General features: G+C 44.4%; 1 protein-coding gene across 5 annotated transcripts in view; it reads left to right on the forward strand.

Annotated features, from left to right (window-relative positions):
- The window catches only part of LRP1 (LDL receptor related protein 1), a 318544-nt gene that overhangs the window by 36462 nt on the left and 258943 nt on the right, over window positions 1-23139 (forward strand). For 3 of the 5 annotated variants that reach the window (XM_081851654.1, XM_081851655.1, XM_081851657.1), the window contains one exon: window positions 20497-20583. The exons of the other annotated variants lie outside the window; for them this stretch is intronic. In XM_081851654.1, the coding sequence (XP_081707780.1) occupies window positions 20497-20583 (87 nt within the window). The remainder of the gene's footprint in view (window positions 1-20496; window positions 20584-23139) is intronic. 5 annotated transcript variants of the gene reach the window in all.

The following is a 23139-nucleotide window of genomic DNA, read 5'->3' on the forward strand; positions in this document are numbered from 1 at the left end:
GAACTGGTCTGGATGGACCTGCTTAGTTTTATTATGCAATTTGTGTAGCTGATGGGACATGATCTGCGCCAGCAGTAACAACAAACCTTGGCTTTGTGTAGCAACTCCTGGGACACACAATAATTTCTCCTTCCTCTCTATTGCAGGACTTTTGCAGTTTGGGTGACACTTGGCTTTTATACACTGTGGGTCTGTTTACTGAGTCTTTTGGCTCCTTGGTTTTATCCCAGGCACCAGTCCTTGCATCTGAAATGCCTCATTCTTGCTTCAGCTGCTGCATAAGAATGATCCTCTCGTTGGCTGCGCCTGGGTAAAGGGATGAGCTGCCACAAAATGTGAAATGTAGGAGAATATGAGAGGCCTCTGGGAGCTTTTTGCATAGGGCTTTTGCTCTCTTAGATGTTTTTGACATCCAATCAGACTAGTAGGACAGATTCATAGTTAAGACTTCACATCCTTTTATATTGAGGAAATATGACTATTTGGACACAACAATTCTCTACCAGTTCTCTCTTCTTCTCCCTGCTGTGCGGTGAAGATTTGGGGGAAAAGGACTTTAAGGATGGGTCCCTGTCATGGGCATAGCCATGATTTTTGTTGGGGTGGGGGCAGACTTTTGTTAGGGGAAGTAAAACCTCAGATTTGTATTTACGTTTATTGATTTGGATGACGGGGGGGGGGGGGCAGCTGCCCACCTTGGCTATGCCCATGGTTCCTGTTACACCAGCTCCCTTCACTCAAGACTTTATCATGCGGGGACTAGTTTCCCATTAGGCTTGTACATGGATCCCTTCTCCACCCAGTCTTTCCTGTGGTCCTGAACTGTGACCCTTGGATCGTGCTAATTTACCGTGTGCTGTCCCTGATCTGTTCCTGAAGCAATTCAAGGGCAGGGCTAAGGGTTTTTAACAACCCTATTTTAACATATCCGTAACAAAGGGTTTAAAAATAAAATCAGAATTCTCCCAATTAAGGGAATGCAATGGAAGCCATTTGCGAAGGTGCAGCAACTGGCACTGTGCAGGATTGGATCTTTTTACTTAACAGGTTAAACAGGAGGATATGATCCTGTGTGGTGGTTCTCCTATGGTAGCAGCTTCCCTCTGTGCAAGGGAAGTTGCTTGTGAAGGTGCAGCGCTGCGCAGGATCAGATCCTCCTGCTTGACAGGATCTTATCCTGCTTCTCACTTCAGAGGGTGATAAGTAAGCGTGGCCTAGAGGGAAAGGAAATCCCCCCCTTTCTCTTGCAAAGAGGAAGCTGCCCATTAGTTTGCCCCATTTTTTCCTTTTTCTCACTCATCCCTGCCTCTCCTTCCTTCCTTCCTTCCTTCCTTCCTTCCTTCCTTCCTTCCTTCCTTCCTTCCACCCTGGGTAGATCTGGCCTGCTCATCTTGATCTGTAGCAATCTGGGTATGTCTCAACCTGACTCAACCAAGGTCTGAATCCCCCCAAATAGGCCTGATCTGTCTTGGGGTCCAGGCCTCAGCTGAATCCAGTATACCTCACTTCCCAGCCCAGCAGTGCCCTCCCCACCCACAACACTGTTATGATTGTTTGGCAGGATTTATTATTATTATTATTGCTTTAAGTGTATCTGTATTGCATTAGTTGCCTAAAGACCTTGGCTAGGATGTGATGGGGGTTGTACAAACACTTTGTAAATTACAGGTCACTTCCCAACTGGACTTTGGGAGGTGATCCCACGGTGGCATTTGGTGTAGGAGGCATTCCCTTCCCTTGATCTCCTTCTTGTCCTCTGCATGGGTAGAGGGAAGAAAATAACATATTTTGGAAGATGGATCCTTCAGTATATTTACAATACCATATACGGCCTAGGGCCCTCGTACCTACGGGACCGCCTCTCCTGGTATGCCCCACAGAGGAACTTACGGTCTTCAAATAAAAACACCTTGAAGGTCCCAAGCCACAGAGAGGTTAGGCTGGCCTCAACCAGAGCCAGGGCTTTTTCGGCTGCGGCTCCAACCTGGTGGAACGCTCTGTCACAAGAGACAAGGGCCCTGCAGGACTTGACATCTTTCCGCAGGGCCTGCAAGACAGAGCTGTTCCACCTGGCCTTTTGTTAGGGCGCAGCCTGACTCCCTCCTTTGGCAATCTTTTCAAGATTTTAGCTTATGGTTGCCATTAATTTTGTTTTTAACTCATTTTTATAATGTTTTATAATGTTGTATTGTTTTAGTGTTGTTAGCCGCCCTGAGCCCGGCTTCGGCTGGGGAGGGCGGGATATAAATAAAATTTATTATTATTATTATTATTATATGACTTGTTTCTTCTTGCAGTTTGTTTTAGCCTTTGCTACCTTGTGTGTGTCATAAATTGATGAGAACTGTAGTTTGCAGCCAGTCCAGAAGCTCAGTTAAGTCCCAAAATGAGGATAATAGAGGCAAATCAATTTCATGAATGGAAGGTTCAGGAAGTATTCAGAGAATCACAGAATTGTAGAGTTGAAAGGGACTATGAGGGTCATCTAGTCCAACCCCCTGCATTGCAGGAATCTTTTGCCCAACTTTGGGCTTGAGCCCGTGACCCAGAGATTAAGAGTCTCATGTTCTACTAACTGAGCTATATTTTCTTTGCCTCTGAAACCTTTTATTTCACTTTGAATTATGAAGCTAATGAAGTCTCTCTGCTGCACTATAATTAATATAAAGCAAAAACGTGTCCGTAGAGGGACGCTACCAGTCCCATCCCAGAGAAGATGAAAATCAGGGCCTAACATTTTGGTAATTTTTAAAAGAAAATATAAGACACTGATGGTCACATCTTTAGAATTCTGCAGAGATTCTGCTTGGTTGACGGCATATCAATTTTTTTCACCCCTCCCCCCGGCTTCAATTCTGATCCATCTGTACAATGAAGATAAGTTGTATTTTGTTTATATGCCTTAATCTTGCTAACATCCACCCCACCAGTGTGGTGTAGTGGTTAAGAGCGGTAGTCTCGTAATCTGGGGAACCGGGTTCTCTTCCCTGCTCCTCCACATGCAGCTGCTGGGTAACCTTGGGCCAGTCACACTTCTTTGAAGTCTCTCAGCCTCGCTCACCTCACAGAGTGTTTGTTGTGGGGAAGAAGGAAAAGGAGAATGTTAGCTGCTTTGAGACTTCTTCGGGTAGTGATAAAGCGGGATATAAAATCCAAACTCCTCCTCCTCCTCTTCTTCTTCTTCCCACCAGTCCAGTGTGTCAAGACAGGACATCGTCTTTGCAGTTTTCACACATATATATGTATGAAAGGGGTAGAGCATTTGCTTTGCAAGCAGAAGGTCCCAGCTTCAATTCTTGTATCTCTGAAACCCCAGCCAGTCTAGGGCATCAGTACTTAGATGGATCAATAGTCTGACTTGGTATGTTGCAGTTTTCCTGCCTTGCTACAGCACACAGTACAGAACTAGATCCTGTTGCAGCCTTGTAGGGGTGGGGGTTTATATTGAGGAATGGTTCATGTTCAACAACAGGATTAAATGTCACAAGGCCAACAGCTTGATTTACAGGATACCAGCATGAAGAATGTTAAACAAGTGTTAACTTCCATTCTGCTAGGTGGCTTAAAGGAGGGTGTTGCTTATTTTGTTGTACGTGCTCTTGCTGTCATGGATTGTTTGGACGCAGAGGAATGATGGGAGGAACCAGCTGAGGAACTACCAAGGGAAGAAGACTCAGTGCCTGGGGAGTGGTGGTGGGACAATGATGAGTGGTCACAGCGAGAAGAGGGAGAAGACTAGGAAGAGGTGTCTGAAGATGAAGAGGTAAAAGGGCTTAGTGAGCTGAGAGAGTCAGTGGCAGAAAGAGGTCCGGAATCAGAAACTGAAGCAAGCGGGGGGGGGGGGGGTGCCAAAAGGCAGAGACGAGTTAGGCTGGTGAAGAAGCCGGGATGTCTCTCCCTTCTTCTCAGACAAGCTCCCTTCCCCATGGTTTCCCAGGACCAGAAGAGATACCAAGAGGGAGATGCAGGCGCAGTCCCCGATTGGTTGGAAAAAGCCCTGGAGAAGAGGGGGCTTATACACCTGTGGGAAGGTGGGGACTTTCACTCTCAGCAACTGTTTCCTGGGGAAAGACCTAAGGGGAGTTGAGTTGCTGTGCTTATTAGGCCCAACACTCTGCCAAGTCTCTGAAACTTGTGTGTTTGCTGACAAAGAGTTAACTTGGAACGTTGGCTCACTCTTCTTTGACACTTGCTAATGTTTAACTCTTATCGCAAGTCAGGCCCTTGGCCTGTCTAGCTCAGCAAGATCAAGTGACTGGCAGTGGCTCTCCAGGGCTTTCTATTTCCCAGCCATACCTGAAGATCCCATGGATTGAGACTGGGGCCTTTTTCATGTAAAGCATGTGGTCTGTCAGTGAGCTGTGGCCAGCGTTTGAAACTCCCATTGTTCTGGGCACGTTTTGCAAAAGGGAATTTCATTAATGCGAGAAGTTTCTGAGCTCTGGGCGCAGTACTGAGTCTAAGATTTCAGACTGAAATTGCCACTGCTGCTTCCAGCAGGAAGGAAGACCTTTTCCTGCCACCCCACTTCCAGTCACTCTCTGAAGACTGGAGAAGGGATCCTCATAAGAATATTAGGGGGATGGGATAGGTGAAGTGTGGCTTTGTTTTTTGCAGTCTTCAGATGAGGACTATACCATGTGAAAAATGAACATAAGATTTTAGCTGCAGTTCATTCATTTTCAGCTTTGTATTCTTGTTATAAAAAAGCACACCTAGATACTCCATAGCAGAGCCCATAACCTAGGATTAAGGTGCCATTTAGCTCCTTGCTTTCATATCTCAGTTTCTAACGCTGGCTGTGGCCCTTCCATTGATCTCTGTTACATGTTCACTGCAACCATGCTGGTTGACATCCTGTTCCTGGAAGACAAAAAGAAGGTAATTACTTGCATTATTACAGTAAGGCCCCCATATGCATTATATATTTAAATTAGTATCTTTCATTACCCTTAGCAAGCAACAGTCCCCAGAAATCCTTGAGGAAGCTATGATTGTTTAAAGTGGCAAGATGCAGCTTTAAAGGTATAGTGCAGATGGTGCCAAAGTTTTTTAAAAATGTTGTTGTTGTTAAAATAATAGTGATGATGATAATGATGATGATAATAATTTTATTATTTATTCCCTGCCCATCTGGCTGGGTTTCCCCAGCCACTGTGGGTGGCTTACAACACATAAAAAAATTGTAAAACATTAGACATTAAAAATTTCCCCGATACAGGATTGCCGTCAGATATCTTCTAAAAGTCAGGTGGTTGTTTATTTTATTTAATTATTAAGATTTATGTGTTGTAAGCCACCCTTCATCATAAGATCTGAGGGTGGCTCACAGAATAAAATACAGGATAAAAACAAGTAAATAAGTAAAACAAAGCAGCAAAACAATAATCCCCACTTCCCACAGAAACATTTAAAAGGCTCTAGAATATTAATCAGCTAAAAGAGAGTTGTTGTTTTTCAGAATAGTGAATCTTGATCTAAGAGCAGAAATGATGTGGAATCCATTCCTGCCCTTTACTTCCTGTCCTCTCATTTGCAAGAAACGATGCCTTAGTTTCTAATTTGTACCTTTCCAGCTTTATCTTTGGGCTCTTGGTCCTTAAAATGCCTTCCTCTGTTCCACTGAAGAGCTTGTTCAAAGGGCTTCTTATGCCTTGTCAAGTTGTATTTTAAACTTGTTCATGATAAGCTCATCAGTCTCCTTAATCCTCTTCCTGACTATCTGACTTTTTAAAAAGACTTTCCCACTTACTCTGAAGGAGAAAATTGAGGAATCATCTTGGGCATTGATGATAAACTGTGTGATAGCAGTGAGGTCATCACATTGCTGATAGTAACTCCTGCAAGGGAATGTGCCCACAAACTGGTACAACTGCTGAGTTACTAGGATATATCAATAATGGTAACCTTTCTTCTCCTCAGGCAGAGTTATAACTTGACCTTCAGAAGTAAGCAGACAACCCCTGAAGAAGAAGAAATAACAGTGGTATCAGGGTTTGCATATGAACCATGGATGTAATAGCTTGTTTGTAGTCCCACCGTGAAAATATCTGTATGAATTCTTGGGGCTATGATTTTGTTTGTTTCCGTTCTTCTTCCCAAACCCCACCCTAATGCCTGCTGAGTGCAATTTACATCACCCTCTGTTCATTCCTGTGAGATATCACTGTGAAATCTTACAGTTACCAGAATCAGCACTGACAGAGCAATCCTGTGCATGGCTAAGCTGAACCACACTGAGTTCAATGGGTCTTATCCCCTGGTGTGTATAGGATTGCAGTTTGAACAAGTCACTGTCTGTTTTAGGTCCCTGTTTAGGTCTCCATTTCTGGCTCACATGAGTATTAATGAACTAGGAGAGCAAATTCCTTTTCACATACCGTATTTTTCGTCCCATAGGACGCTCCGTCCCATAGGACGCACCTAGTTTTTTGGGGGGGAAATAAAGGAAAAAAAATTTCCCTTTATTTCCCCCCCCCCAAAAGCAGGTCGGGGAAACCGAACCAGGTCGAGGAACGGCGCTGCGCCTCCCTGCTGTCCCCCGAGCTTGTCGGGCTGGCCGATGTCTGCCTCAGGCGGCAGGCTGCTATCCGCAGCGTGGGGAGCCCTGCGGGGAACTCCTGCAGGGCTCCCCACGCTGCGGATGTCTGCCCGGCGCACGGGGCGCTCTGCTTCAGGCGGCAGGCTGCTATCCGCAGTGTGGGGAGCCCTGCGGGGAACTCCTGCAGGGCTCCCCACGCTGCGGATGTCTGCCCGGCGCGCGGGGCGCTCTGCTTCAGGGCGCCCTGCACGCCGAGCGGCAGGCTGCTATCCGCAGCGTGGGGAGCCCTGCGGGGAACTCCTGCAGTGCTCCCCACGCTGCGGATGTCTGTCCGGCGTGCGGGGCGCTCTGCTTCAGGGTGCCACGCCCGCCGGGCGGCAGGCTGCTATCCGCAGCGTGGGAAGCTTTCAGCGCGCCCGGCGTTCCGGGAAGCAGGCTACTATCCGCAGCCTAGACAGCTCTGTGGGAACTCCCGCAGGGCTGCCTAGGCTGCGGATGTCTTCCTGAAGCCTGGAGAGCGAGAGGGGTCGGTGCGCACCAACCCCTCTCGCTCTCCAAGCTTCAGCGAAAGCCTGCATTCGCCGCATAGGACGCACCCAGATTTCCCCTTCATTTTGGGAGGGGAAAAAGTGCGCCCTATAGGGTGAAAAATACGGTACTTATTTTTTATGTAAACATATGTAACTTTAGAAGAAATCCACAAAAGTGTATGCTTAAAGACTTTAACTGGTCTCTGGTAGCGTCCTTTAGCTACAGACTTGAGTCCACTCTTTCAGCAGACATAAACCTTTATGGAAGAAGGTTTGAAGGCATGTGTGTGAGTGTGGGTAAGAGAAAGAAAGAAAGAAAGAAAGAAAGAAAGAAAGAAAGAAAGAAAGAAAATGCCTGCATGCATGCGAAGGAGATGATTTTTATCAGGATTCATTTTCTCTTGGGGATGGAGGGAGTAGAGCACAGTGTTCTTTTTGGGATACATTACAAAGACATTTCCGTTGCACATTCCTCCCTGTATCTGTAACCTTTTAAAGGAAGAAAAGAGCAGTGTTGATTTAGGGAAAAGAAAAAACAAAAACTCAGGCTATGTGAGATGCTTATGAGCTTCTTTCTAACTTGTGATTAGTCAGTACCACTTCCTACCCAGAGTTGTAGTCCTCAGACTCCTTAACATTTTAGGAGCGAGGTACTTTCTTATCAATGCTGTCTTCTTTTGAAGCAGCTAGGATGGGCAGCTTGCTTTTGGAGCTGATGTGTTGATTGAGTTGGTGAATGTGTCAGTTCAGATGTGAGAGATCTGTGTCCTTGTGCTCTTCCTTTTCACTCTTGTGCACCTTATTTCCATTCTACATTGTATCTTAAGCCACAGTTTCCTGAGATGTTCAAACCAAGAGAGTATGTTCTGAGTGACCCCTTTGATCCAGCCTATTAAACTATGGTTGGACCTCACAGAAAGTGGTTTTGAGACAGTTTTATGGACGTATTAAGGAAGGCAAGAGAGGGGAAAGAGGAGTATGCAGTGTGCTCCTGATTCAGCAAAGCAACGGTTCTTTGACCAGGACTGTTAAGTTTGAACTGAGCAGTTCAGAGAGGTAGCTTTGCTGGTGTTCCATAGTTTGAGCCTTGGGGTGGAATTCTGCTAATAAGTCCTGACAGCATAAGCTCTGCACAAGAACTTTGGCTTACACAGTGAGACTTTCCCTCTCCCCCTGTGCGCTCGAAATTGTCTTGGAAAGGGAATTGGGAGAGTCCCTTGAGCAGCACACGGAGGGAGGAGAGATGAGATTGTTGAGTCTGGCAAACCAAAATGTTCACCCTGATGGAATGATAGGTATTGTATGACACTGAATTCCTCCTTTGGAGATTCACATCCTCTGTTCTGAGGATCATACCATTTCATTCTCAGTCCCCATACAATAGTGTTGTATCACCATTGCATTGGGATATCAACTGAGCATGGGCTTAATTAGGCCCTGTGCAGTGTTCCTATTTGATCCACGAGGCTGTTTTCCCCATACCATGCCCACCTGCCCTACACCTGATGTCATATGAGGCAAGTAGAGATAATAATAGAATTGTAGAGTTGGAAGGAACCATGAGAGTCACCAAGTCCAACCTCCCCTACAACGCAGGGATCTTTTGCCCGACATGGGGCGCGAACCCAAGACCCTGAGATGACGAGTCTCATGCTCTAGCCACTTTGCTATCTCAGTCCATCTAGCTGCTAAAGTACAGCTGAAAGCTTTAAAGTATGTTCCTACTGGTTCAGCTAATAGGTGGTGTGAGCAAGCCCACTGGGATTGACTGTGCTGGGGAGTTTCCCATAGCATAGCAAGCCGCTGCAGAAAGCAGGACTTGAAGTTTGTGCCTATTAACTGATAGGTGGTAACTTCAAGCCTACTGGTATTGACTGCACTGCTCACTTCCCCTGGGGAACTCTGTGTAGTACAGCTGATCCCAGCCCAAATCTGAGTTTCAAATCAATGCTAATCAACTGATTAGCAGTAATTTCAAGCCCTGCTGCTAGGCTTGGCTTTTCTTTTTGAGCATGGAAAAAAATGGCCCCATGTCAGATTGTTGACGGGTGGATCGCCCCCCCCCACCTGCCAAAGTGTCTTGCCAGGGGTGTGGGAACCGAGGGATCCATCCCACTGGCCAGCTCCAGTTCTCAACCCCTGATACAAAGAGTCATTACAGCACAAACACAGTGAAGGAATTTGAGATTTGGTGGTTAGCAGCTTGAAATCATAAGCATCACCTACTCCTCTTGGGACTCCTTTGTTTTGCATTGTATCTGGAGAGTCAGAGCTGTCGAATGTAGAATTAAGATCACTGATGGTTTCTTGATGTAGGATTGCAGTCTTTTAATTTATTGAAGAGTCTCACATGTCTATATTTGTATGCAAATTGTACTACAGGAATTGATGGTGCAGGGCCTGAAAACTCAGCTGTATATTTTGGAAGTGTGTTGGTGTGAGGGGGCAATTAAGAGTTGTTGGGGGGATCTTGGGTGAGTTTTTTTTTATTGGGTTGCCTTTCCAATACAATTTTCAGAAGGCAACATATTAAAACCTGGTTCTTCATCTTCTAATCAATGTTCCCTGGAGTTAGAAGCCCCCAGAGTAGCAGGTGGATTGGAACATTTTGGATTATACACATGGGCTTAGCCAGGATTTCGGGGGGGGGGGCAGAACCGACGTGATTGGTCAGTTAATTGATTATTTCTATTGTTTTACTTGATTGGGGGGGGTTGCCCCCCATGGCTACACCCATGGTTGTACCCTACTAATGAACAAATTTGAATCTTATGGACCTACATTAGTCACGCCCTTTAATTTTGGTGGATCCACACTTGAGTACAACATAGCATACTTGGTTCTGTGGGATTTTATCCAACTCATGCCCCATTCTGGGTGCACATGCTATCCCAGCTTGAGCCATATAGTCTTATTTCACCCAGCTGCTAAGTCAATTTTCCTGCCAGATGTTGAGCAGGGGAGAAAAAGCTGCTTTATTTGAAATGAGAGTTACAGCAGGCCTATATTTAACATTTTTGGTGGGTATTTCACTGGCAATTTCAGTTTATCCCATTGTACCTTTCAGCAGCAGGAGTTCTTCCGCTTGCTTGTAGAAAGGGGGGGGGGAGGGTAGATAACTGGAGACGTTCCTACGGGGTGTAAAACATTGATGGCATTCTGCATCATTTTTACAAGCCTCCGAGCTCCTTCTCTTTCTTAGCTTGCAGAAAGAAGTAATGTTTCATGTCTCCTGGAAGCTATTGCTGTGTTAGTAGACCCATGGGTGGGAAACCCATTTTCAGCTTGAAGACTGCATTCTGCTACAGGCAATCTTCTGGGGCCGGCAAGCCAGAGGTGGATGTGGTGAGAGGAAAAAAAATATGTGTGTGGCCAGAGGCACAAGTGGGTGGAGCAATGAATATGACTCTTACCTTACAGTAGGCTATAATTCAGCTGCACAAAAATCAAGAGGTTTCTACATGCCCACACCCACTTACATCTCTCCCATCTACCACCCAGACATGCAAAAAGCATGATCACAGTTTGAAAACACATTGTAGCCAGGCAAAACCACTCAAAAAAGCAGAGAGCAAAACTGGCAGGGGGTGTGGCAGTGGGGTGGCTTTAGCCTAGGAGAGTCCGGAGGGCTGGACAGAGAGTGTTAAAAGGCTGTCTTCAGCCCCTGCGCCTGAGATTCTCTACTCCTGCTGTACACAATCTGGTCTTATACATGTGGGATTTCCAGATGGGGAAATGTTTGGAATGTGCTGTTCTTGCAGAGTCTTATTCCTGGAGATTCAGACTTACATTTGCTGTCAAATCATTATTTTGCAAGCAACCTCTGCAAATCAGAAAATGCAGTTCTCTTTGCCGCCCCGTTCCAGAGTGCTGTTGCAACAGAATGTGAGCAGAGGGGCTTGTGGTTATGGGAGGCGCCTCTTTCGGATTGTTCCCTCCATATCCCCCCCCCCCCCAATGACACACTGCTGACTCCTACACATTTTCCTCCCTGTCCCCTTTAATTAATTTACTGTGTGCTTCCTCTCTAAAGTGCTGGGAGAGCACACACATAGACCAGTGGAGAATGGTGTGTGTGAGAGATCCCCAGTGAACTTCTCCTGCAGCTACGAAGCAGCAGCTGCAGCCACAACCTTGATGGGTGGGAGCTACAGTTGTTGGGTGAGGAGTAGATGGAAAGTTCTCCCTTGTTCCATGCAAATACTGCAAGTGCTCTGGGGTAGGTCACATGTCCTGTTGGGTGACTGTTGGTATATCTATGGAAGGCTTTTGTGGACAGAATATTGTGCCAGTACCTTTGAATTGGGGCTTTCCGCCATTCTCACTTACATGGCTGTTGTCTGGAAGCACCATTCCCAGGCACTGCCGTGGTCTCCTGGAGCAGGTGTTCTGTGCCTTATGCTTTATCCATTTGTGGGTAACAGGATTTTGAGACAAGAGGAGGAGGAGGAGGGAAGATCCATTTCTCTCTCCCACCCTTTTTATTTGTACAGAATCCTGTAACAGCTTTTTAGCTCTGCTGAGGAGAGCCACATCAACCTTCAAGAGACACATGATGTACTGCATAGGGAAGCTGCTGCCCTAAAAGGGTCAGCAACTTGAAAAACAGCTTGGAGAGATGTGTGAATAGAATGAATGGTGCTGGGTGGTGGATAGAGATTGCAAGGTTGTTTTGAAGCAGGAGATGGCCCTATTAGTACCGCTACCCATACCTGGATGGAGCTGCTGGAAAAAGCCAAGGCAGCTGCCCAGCCAAAGCCATTTTCTTTCTTGAGATGGACATTTTGGTAACATGTATCTCCTTTGGGGGCATCCTTTGTTAGTGTACATGTTTATGGAAAACAGATTGGCAAGAGTTGCCTTCCCCTTAAGTGGCATTTCTGTCTGTGTGCTGCATTCTTCAAAGGTTCTCTGTTCTTTCCAGGGGCTTTATAACTCCACCTGAACCCTCTCCCCTTTCCCAAATAGCAAGGGGATTGGACTCTCTGGCTCTTCTGGTAATGGGCTTGGTCTCTAGCCATTGGCTCTTTAATCAGCCCTCACAGTAGGGCTGATCCAGGTTCTCTGTCTCTCCAACCTCTGATTAATCACTTTGCTCCCAAGGGCCAGCACCAGCTCTCTGACTGCATCCTCGAGCCCTGCCCAGTGACTCAGCTGCTGAGAGATGAATTGCCTATTAATCCACAATGTTGAAATTGCTTTATTGCATGATGCAGGCACGTCCCTGGAGGAAGTTTTAATCTGCGTCTGGACTGTGAGCCATAAATAATGGGAGGCTGGTGCAGTAAAAGTATGTTGTGTGGGTTTGCTTTTAACTGCTGGTACTATAAATGCTGCTTCCTATTACTGCTGTAAAGAGCCCACAGCCCTGTCCGATAAAAGTCTGAGGAGTCAGAGCATAGCTCTGTTGTTGTTGTTGTGACCTAGAAATAGATCTCCCTTAAAAAAAAAGAGCAAAAATTATATGATTATGGGGTTGCCAGATCAGGACAGATCAATGTGATGCCATTGCAGCTTCATTGTGGGTTAGTTTATAAGAGTATGTTCAGTAGCCCAGCCTTTTCTAAAGGGCTCAGGTTAGTTTGGGCACATGGTGTTCTGTTGTAGGAAGCAGCTCATCAAGCTACTGTCCACCTGTGATTCCTGCATTTCAGAAGATTGGACTTAGATGACCACTGGGGATACCTTCCAACTCTAAAATTCTATGATTCTATGATCTAGCCCCGTATTGCCTATTAATCTGAGTGGCAGCAACTCTTCAAGGTTTTCGGCAGTTCTCCCAGGTTAACTCAGAAGCACACCCTTTCTAACACCTCATCCTCTTTAACAGATCCTGTCCTACTTAATACAACCCCACCGAATCCCCTTCAGTCAGTTGATTGGCTCCTGCATTAAAGAGGTCTCTGTCTACTTGAGCACTAACTTAAAGCACTGGTTGCAATACACACTTATCTCTTTTAATCCAATGCTGCTGTCAGTTTCGTTAGATAGGCTAGGTTGAGAGATAATGGCTTACCCAAGGCCACTAGTGAGCTTCATGACCCAGCAGGGATTTGAAACCCGAACTTTCCTCTGTGATTCTAAAACCAACACACAGCATATCTGAATTTCCACACTACCTCTTAGCTAAGGGAGTTGCTGAAAGCCCTGTGAATTACATGCATTTGGCCATGGTTTGGTTATATAGGCCTTCTAGTTGATCTTACAAGAGCTGGGCAAGTAATGGTGTTGGTTCTGTAGTGGCTCCAGCCTTCTAGAAATCTCTTACTTGTGATGTTTTGCATGGCTCTCTCCCTGTCTATTTTTAAATGGGCCTTAGAATATGGGTGCTCTGCTTTTAACTGACACTGGTTGCAGTTTCAGTTTTTACACCTTTAAATAAAATTTTATTTTTAATGCTGTTTTTAAATATAATGTTTTTATTTTGTAAATTGCTAGTGTAATAAATAAATACAATGGGAAGGTGGGCAAACTTTGCCCCAGTTGCTGTTGTTGAGGTGGATGAGCTCTAGTGGTTACTTGGTACTGAGGAGAAGTTCAATGAACTTTCAAGATGCTCAGAGGCTATTCTGTTCTCCATCACTTCGCTCTTGCTCCAGAGCTGAGCCAGCATGAAAATCAGTTCCAGTGTTAATGCCAGTCAAGCCTTGGCTCAAAGAAAGCCTTTATTATGACTTGCCTTGAGCTCTTTGATTGGAGTGGAAAATAAATATTTTCTCAGCTTTGCAGAGGAGTACAGATAACTGCATCTATAGTTGCACCTTCTTTGTGAGTGTCACTAAATTGGCTGATAAGACAGAAGCATGGGGTTAGGGGCATCACAGTAAAGGAGCTGAACCTCCAGCTGGTACCAAAAGAACAGTATTTATTCCATTAAAAAACGAGCAACTAAAAGCCCAGTGTGTTATGATAATATTATTCATTGGCGGCAAATTAAAGTGAGATAACTGCTGACTAAAATGCTGATGTGCTTTTTCTTTCAAAGAGAGAATTTCTCCACAATTCTTCAAAGGTTGGGCTTGGAAAAACAACCTCCTAGACCTAGAGAAAGGATCTGAAGAAAGAGCCTAAAACTTGTATTTGTACTTGGTGCCTTAGAGCAGGAATGGGGAAGTTGTGGCTCCCTAGATGTTGCTGGGACTACCAACCCCTGTCAGCCCCAGACAGCATGGCCAGTAATCTGGGTTGATGTGGGGTTGAAGTCTACCATCATCCAGAGGGCTGCATGCTCCCCACATTCTTTTGAGTATTGAAAGCCTTTTGGATAACTTATCCCAAGATTTTGTTATCTTATCTACTGCAAGGTACCGTAGCTTACTGTTTTTTCCTTGTTTCCTGCTTCACAGCCCTGTCAACCTAACCATTGTACTACACTGGCATCCCTCCAGCATTTGCTTAAAAGAGCTAGACACCCGATTTCACTTGACCCTGAGGTTGATGCTTGCTGAAATGCAATAGGCCTTTAAATATTTCTGTTCTTTAGGAATGAATCTTCTTATTAAGGACCTGTTTTTGAAAGACACCTCTGGTCTCTCTGCTTCTCTTTCTCTCTGTTTCACCTGCTGGAATGACAGAGCCAAAAAACAGATTTTAGGAGATCTCTCCTGCCATTGTGGGGCCTATTGAAACTCGGTAATAGGGGCTCACCTGATTGGCTGAGCAAAACAAACAAACAAACTCTGGTCTTTATTCCCATTTGGCCTTGTTCTGATTTGCTCTTCTACCAAATAATTCATATCTCTAACCCACGCCCATGCTTCTCCATGCTTGGAACAGATAGGAATTGACCCTCTAAACAAGGAGTGGTGAACTGACTGCCCTCCAGAAATGGTTGGACTCTAGCTCCCATCATCCCTGACCATTGGCCATGTTGGCTGAGGTTGATGGGAGTTGGAGTCCATCAACAACTACTGGGGGATCACAGGTTCACCACCACTGATCTAGACCCAGTGCTTGGTAAACCTATGCATGTTTACCCAGTAGTAAGTTCCATTGACATAGCGAGACCAATTTAAACCCCGTGTCCTTCTCACCACCCTCAGTAAATTGCTCCAACCACCAATTTCCTGTTTCCTCCCAGAAGCAGAAATATATCTGAGGACCCTGTGCTTCCACTCCTCACTGATTAATGAGGTAGCTGTGTGATGGGTAGGAACAAGGAGGGGCAAAGTCTCGTCAGAGTCACTTGCAACTTTAGCTCTGTTCTCTTGTACCTGAATTCATACCACACTCAGAAATGTTGAAACAGCTTTGCCCGCTAGGGCAGCATCAGTTTGGTGGTCTTAACTTCAGGTCAAATGGTTCAGTCTAGCCAGCAACTGGTCTTCCTCATTAATTGACAGCTGGGCTCCAGTGAGAACACAGTTCCCTGTCACTTCACAGGGTATTATAGTGTATGAAGCTGAGTGGTTTGGACTGATGACATGTGAAGCAGAGCCACAGTCTATTTCTGCCAAGTTAATTGATTATGCTGACTGGAATCTAAAAGGTCTTAAACATTTTATCTTGGTCCTTGTCTTCCCCCAGGATTGCACCGTAGAAGCAGCAATCCAGGTTGTTGCCTCCAGGCAGGCTTCTGATGGTGCTTCAGAAAGAGCCAGTTGTTAGAATGTGGGAACTGAGTTACAGGGGTTTACTGAATACTTACCGTGCTCTGTCTGGAATGTCACAGTACTGGAGGTTGTAATGACAAATGCATCTTGATAACGTTAGCAAACACGTTTGCTTCCTTTTAAAAACTGTGCTATAAATTTAGGGATGGGGGACGCCTGGTCTTCCAAATGTTGTTCGACTCCAACTCCCATCAGCTCCAGCCAGGAATAATGAGAGTTGTCATCCAGCAGGTTCTGGAGGGCCACCAGTTTCGCAACTCTGATTTGAAATGGACCCAATTGGTGTTTTAAAGTATTTAAAACTTTTCCTTCTCCAGATCATATATTTCAGTGTGGCTCCTAATGTACCACAGTGCCAACAGGTGTCTGTGGGTTTTAGGAGAGGTGATGAAGAGTCCAGTAGTCCTCCCTTGGGCCATTGACATTACCCAATAATACACAGATAGAGTGTGGGTTTTGTGTAGTTATCAGGTCCCCCAGCAACTCCAGAGTTTCAGAGACACTTAAAGCTACAGGGTCAACGACAGAAACTAAGAGGAGCTGCATTTTCTAGTACTGGTAGTGGCTTTATGTTAAACACCATATGTACAAGGCTACCAGGTTGAGGGTGAAGAACGCCCACTTGCTGTCTGCAGATGATGTGGCTTAAATGCTCAGTGACTCTGTGACAGCCGTTCCAGAACTGCAAACTGAATAGAAGATGGAGAGGTGCCTGGCTTCCATATTAGTTACATTATGTTTGAAATAATGTATATGAATGTAAACCCTGTAACACAGCAATAAACTTCAAGACCCACTACAATATCAATTTGTAAGAAGGATTTTTGTTAGGTGGAAGAGGGGGCAGATCCCTAAAAATATCCAGAAATTGTATACCTTATATTACAAATCATTGATCAAAAAGTGTTGGACAAGAGTAGAGGTTCCCAAACTTCTTTGGCCTACTACCCCCTTTTCAGGGGGGGGGGGAATTACTCAGCTTCCCCCTGGAAAGGGTTCACCCAACCCCGAAAAAACCCCTTGCCTCCAGTACGACCACCGGATACCGGGGAGGTGGTGTCACTGTCCTGCAACGGTGCCCAACCTGGTGGTAAGCGTCATTATACAACAGATGAAACATGTGCGAACTGTTGTTGTTGTTGTTTTAATTCTCTTCTCTTCTTTCTTTATGCTTCCACTGCCCCCTGATTTTTATTCAGTGCCCCCAACTGCACCCAAGGCTACTACAGTGGCACCTCTAGTTACGAACTTAATTCGTTCCTGAGGTCTGTTCTTAACCTGAAACTGTTCTTAACTAGAGGCGTGCTTTTACTAATGGGGCCTCTTGCTGCCGTTGCACTGCCGGCACACGATTTCCATTCTCATCCTGGGGCAAAGTTCTCAACTTGAGGTAACTGTTCCAGGTTAGTGGAGTTTGTAACCTGAAGCGTTTGTAGCCTGAGGCGTTTGTAACTCGATGTACCACCGTATTGCCCCCCTGGATCGTTCCAGCACCCCCCTGGACAGTATTGCCCACTTTGGGAAACACTGGACAAGACCTTGAAGGCTCTCAGCAGCACAAATTAAAATCACCCCCCATTTTTTGTTTCTATTCAATCTCACTTTATGTTAAAGAAAATGCTCTTCAAGTGTGATGGAGATTTAGGACCCTGGTGAAATTGTGCGTGGCATCAGAAAAATGGTTAAGGAACCTATTAATTTTGTCCCACAGCTTCTTTTGTTAACCAGTCTGAGGAATTGAATTTAGACATAAAATCTCAGGACCCACTTGTTTGTTGTTGTTGTGAGGCTATCTGTGGCACCTTGATGGACAGCTGTACTCGATTTAGACTAGAATTTGCGTTGGGATATGGCTATAGCTGTGAAACATCCAATCAGCTGAGGATAATTGGAATTACAAAATCATGTGAAGATTTTCATGCAGTATGGAATAGCTTTGTTTTGTTTTTCACATCACATAGAGAAAAGATAGCATCCCTCAATGATACATTAATTTTTTCAGAATTCACAGCAGACACTGTCTCGATTACTTAACTGCAACTTTCTTTCTCCACTCTGTCTCCACTCTGGAACTGAGCTGGCCTGCAGTATAGGAGACTAATGATTAGTTCTAATCTGCAAGTATCTCTTGCGAGCACAGTGGGCCCATTGTTTATGTCTGAGCTACGGTTACTGTGAGTGCTCTCTTTTTATTTGTGTTTTAGAAATAAAAAGTTAGGTAGGGGAGAAGATGTAAATGTCCACTTACCTTTCCTCTCCCTGCCATTAAATCTCTTTATTATGTTAAATGACCAGTATTTTCCTATCCCTGAAACCCAAAAGATTTGGGGTTTAACAGATGGTCCCTTCCTGGTGGCTTGCTGTCCTTCCCTTGCTTATTATCTTAATATAGGTTTTGTATGCTGGGTTTTTTTTAATGCAATACTACCTTTTTAACAACAGTAAAAAAGACCTTCATCTATAATGAAAGATGCATAATGAAGAACCACCCCCGCATCCCATTAAGCACTCTTTCCCAAGTCTCTCCCAACCATTTTCAGAGTTTTGGGTCTCTCCTCTTGAACCTTTTGTAGATACAGACCTGTGCTGCATTTGGGTTCCTGTTCAGTTACTGCAGTGCAGTTCATTGTAAATCTCAAGAGACAACGTGGCCCCAATTCTTACAGCCAAGTTGGAGATGAGAATATATATGTGAAAGGATGTAGTGCAGCCTGGGTGTAATTTTCGGGGTGTGTTGGTGTGGTGTAAATCTGTGTTACCATAGGGAAATGAAGTCCTTGCATTAAGGCTGTTAGAGATTGAGAAAGGTGCGGTGAATTTAGAATGGAGGAAGGAATTCGTACTAGGTCAGTGATTCATTTCATAGCTGGTAATTGAAGATTAGAGAGGGGGCTTACTAACGGTACCACTTTGAGGGTTGTTTGTTTTTTTTTTGCAGTCAAGTGATATATAAATTTTATGAAATGAATAAAATAGCTTTACTTCTACACTCAGAGATGTTCTCACTGTGGTCTCCTTCTGATCATTCAACCCCACTTGCCTACCTCCTGGGTTTAACTTGCACATTAGCTTCCTCCCTAGTCCAGTATTGTGGAATGCTTATGTTTACATTTGGGTCTATGTTGGTTGAGACTGTAGCTTGTAGGGTGTCATTTTAAAGAGTACTTTTTCCTGAATCTTTGGGAATGGAGTGTTTTCCAATAATACAACTTGGTAGGGGAATTCTCCCCCCATATTATTGCACAAACCTTTTCCCACCATGCCCTTTAAAATAAAAATTGCCATTTTTAAATGGTTTTTAAAACTTGTAACATGTGCCACCATGCCCTTAAAAAAACCTTGCCATTTTAAAGTTTTTTTTTTTTTTTAATCTCCCATGGTTTTAAATAATACTGCTTTCATATGTATGTTCCAGCTATTTTTTTATTACAGGGAGGGGAAAATGACATTTTAGAAAGTAAATCTAAAAAACAATACGCTGCACATTATGTATAGACACACTAATCAACGAAGACCACCAAGCATAAAGCAAATTCCAGAATGGCTTTGGTTCAACTTTGTGTTGAATAGGAGAGTGGAGGGATGCCAGCGCAGCCTTCTTAATGCCTTAATTTTGTTTATGTTGCAAGTGTTGGGTAGGGACTTGATCTGGGACCAAAGTATTTCATAGTATGATAAAATGTGAAGAGATATTAGAGATCATGTAGTCTAAACCCTTGCTCACTGGGGATGTAACTAGAACATTGCTGACAGAGAGTTATCCAGCCTCTTTTTTTAATACTTCTGGAGGACTTCCCATCATCCTCTATGTCAGCAGGTGATTCAGCTCTACGGGACCGGCATGTCTCTGGCCCCATCAATCTTTGTTGGAAAGTGGTGGGCCCCCTTCAATGTTAAGGGGGCCCAGGGTGTGTCATGTGCGTGCGACGTCATGCGTGTTGCAGCTTCAGCTGCTCACTCCTTCAGAGCGGTCGACCTTCTCCAGACAACACGACGCTGCTTGCATGCTGCTCACATGATGTCACACACACGTGACATGCAATGGCCCCTCCCAGTCTTGGGGGTAACCTGGTGCCTTTTGATGGACTAGCAGACAGTTCTAACCATTATGTTCCCCTTGTGTTTAGCTGAAATTAGCTTCCCTGTAATTTCCACCAGTTGGTTCTAGTCCTGCCCTCTGGAATAGCAGAGTGGAAATCAGCAACATCTTCTGCATGGCAGCCTTTCAGAGATTTGTATGCAGCTCCCCTTACACTTCCCCTTAATATTCTGTTTTCCATTTAAAACATACCCATTTCTTTCAACTGTTCCTCACTGGACTTAGTTTCAAGAGCCCTTGCCATTTGTTTTGACCCTTTCCCATTTGAACCTGCCCACTTGTTGATGTCAGATGTCTTGTGACATGAGACAGGGCCTTCTCAGTGGATAGAAGAGCAGGCCAATTAAATACATACTTATCTAATTTGGCTAGTGGCTACTTTTAGTGTGTGATTTATTTATTTTTAAAGAAAAAGAACTATTCTACAAGTTGACCTGTTTATATGTGTGAGAGTGAGTGAGACTTGAAATCTGTATCTGTTGAAATGTAATGTGGGCATTGACATCTCAACGTGATGATTTTCAACAATTGTCTCAAAATATATCATTTTGAATACATCATTCCATGAAATCCTTCTCTGGAGATATACTTGTTACAAAACAGGTTTACACTGTCCTCCAGTGCTGCCCATTGTTTCCTGTCCAAAGATAAACAGAATATTTTAAATTGGGGTTTTAATTTTTACTCTCTCCCCTTCTTTTTTCATTTCTGCAGCATTATCTGAGGAGGTTGATGTCTATGTTGCACCACTTCCAAAGATTGGGGAACAAGCCCTGGAGAGCTCTACCTCACAAATATTATGTAAGATTCTTGCTACTGCCCTCTCTTCCTGAGATTCATGCCCCTAACTCAGTGATGACAACTTTGCTTGGTTCCGTTAGTTCCAAGTTGTTTGATGACCATCCTGATCCCATGCTCCCCCTCTTTTGCTGTGCCAGAGTTTGACTTGTTCAGTAGTTGATCTAGAATGGGCCAAAGGGGATTCTGCCTACAAATTAAAACATCAGTGAACTATCTGATGTTTGCAGATTATCTGACATCTTCTGCACTGTTAGTGAAAAGCCATCCACTGCCATCTTCCAGCTGCCTAAACACACTCCCCCTCCCCTCTTTTTAAACCTTTTAAGTGGCAGTAGTGGAGACAAATGGCCAGATGGAAGGAAGGATATTTCTTGCCCGCTTCTTCTCTCTTTCTTGCCCTGATCTTGGATGCAGTAAGCAGTAATGCTGTGGAACGCTAGAGATCACGAGAGATATGGTTTTCCTGAGGGTTGCATACCTTCTTGTCTCTGGCATGCAGTTACATGGTGTCTCAGGGGCCAGAGCCAGGGTGATGGAAGCAGGGAACCTCATTTTTTTCTTACCATGTTCCTCCTCCTGTTGTCCTTTACTTAATGTAAAGAGATGGGAAGGGAAAGTGTGCCAAGCACAGCGTGTACAGGAAGGGGGGCGGCTCTCGCAGAGGTCAGCAAAGTTGGGTGGGCGCTAAGATGGGGATTCTTCTCTGGCTTGTATTTTTATCTGCACACATTAAGAATTTTGCAGTTTGTAAAGCTTGTGTCTCATTTGAAGTGGCTTTTCTGAGGCCCTGAAGGGTCATTTGTAACCTGGCTAGGGAGAATTTTCCCAGTGTCTCTAGTACTAATATAGCTGTGGTAAAAATAATGAAATATGTTCAAAGTCTTCATTCAGTGTGTATGATTATTCCACTTACCTTAAAATACCCTTAATACATTATTGATCTGTGAGTGGTTTTAAGAGACAATTTTGTTTATTTATAGAAAAATTATGACTGCTTCTTCAGAACAGGGTATTATTCAGTTATGAATAATAATAATAACAACAACAGTAACAATTCATTTTTATTACAACAGAGTAATAATACATAGTAATAATAAATAATGGTATATTATTTGTAACCTTTCTAGTCTTATTCCTGGCTTACAGCAAGCTGCTTGCATCAGAGGCATTTCAAATGCGATGGGGTTTTCATAAGAAACAGTCATTCTGGGGTGAATGTTTGGCTTGTAATTCTCTCTCTCCTCTAAGATATAGCTTGGCGGGGTGTTTGTCCTTCGTTTGTTCCCAGACATAGGGTACCTGGAAATCTGAGAACGTGTGTTGCCTGGGTGCTCTTCTTTTGCAGGACTCTTGTTTCCCTTGGGCTTCTGTTTTTGGTGCCCTTCAATGTTCTGTGCCCTTTGCCTGTGATTCCACATTGACATTTGCCTTTCTGCTGATGTGGGAGCACCCTAGGTGCAATGTTGGGTCTACAAAGTCGTGTTGGAGCAGCCTAGGCAACAGTGCCTTTGGCCATTATTATATCTTGTTGAGACGTGCCTTGATGGTGAGTGGGATCTGATTGTTGAAACAGCCAGTCACTTGAGTGTTTTGATGGACTGATCTTTTTTTCTTTTTGCTGTATGTCTTATCAAAATGATTTTAAATTTGTTTTAATTAAGAATAATGAAATATCCTTGCCTCCCAGCTTGCACCATTACAAATTTGTTTTAAAAGCCTGGAGATGTTTACAAGTTGGGTTATCCTGGGTTGATGTGGTGTCCTCTTTTCTGATTGGCTTTGGGATCTTGAGTATTAGCCACTGGCCACCCTAGTTTGCATATTTGATGCAGGTTGTCAGCTTGGGAGAGCTGTAAGATGATGGTCATCAAGAAACAGCTCGATGAAGTGGTCCTTAAGCTTGCTTCTTACTCCCTGATCCGTAATCCAATTTCATAAGTAGCAGGCTGTTGTTACTGAATGGTGAGGAAGATTCACTCTTTGCAGACACAGAGGCCTTCTCCTCGTTTATTATTCACATTTTTGAGGAGGGGAGTCCTGCCACTGAAAACATGTTCTTAGGTTGACTTTACAGATCCTGGGGCCTAGCCCTGTTTGGAAAAAAGCAAAGCCAAAGTCAGTTTAAATGCTGGTTGGTGCAGAATACTAGGTTTATTTTGTGTCCAGTTCTGGGCACCACAATTTAAGAAGAATGTTGTCAAGCTGGAACATGTGCAGAGGAGGTCAATCAAGATGATCAAATATCTGGAAACCAAGCCTTATGAGGAACTGTTGATGGAGCTGGGTATGTTTAGCCTGGAAAAGAGGAGACTGAGGAGGTACGAGAGCCATCTTCAAATATCTCAAGGGCTGTTGCATGGAAGAGGGAACAAGCTTGTTTTCTCCTGCTCTGGAGGGTAGAACTTGAACCAATGGCTTCAAGTTACAAGAAAGGAGATTCGACTAAACACCAGAAAAAGCTTTTTGACAGTAAGAGCTGTTCAACACTGGAATGGACTCCCTCCCTTGGAGATTTTTAAGCGGAGGTTGGATGGCCATCTATCATGGATGCTTTAG

The sequence above is a fragment of the Podarcis erhardii genome, assembly GCF_964252035.2.
Source record: "Podarcis erhardii genome assembly, chromosome: 2".
Lineage (NCBI taxonomy): Eukaryota > Metazoa > Chordata > Lepidosauria > Squamata > Lacertidae > Podarcis > Podarcis erhardii.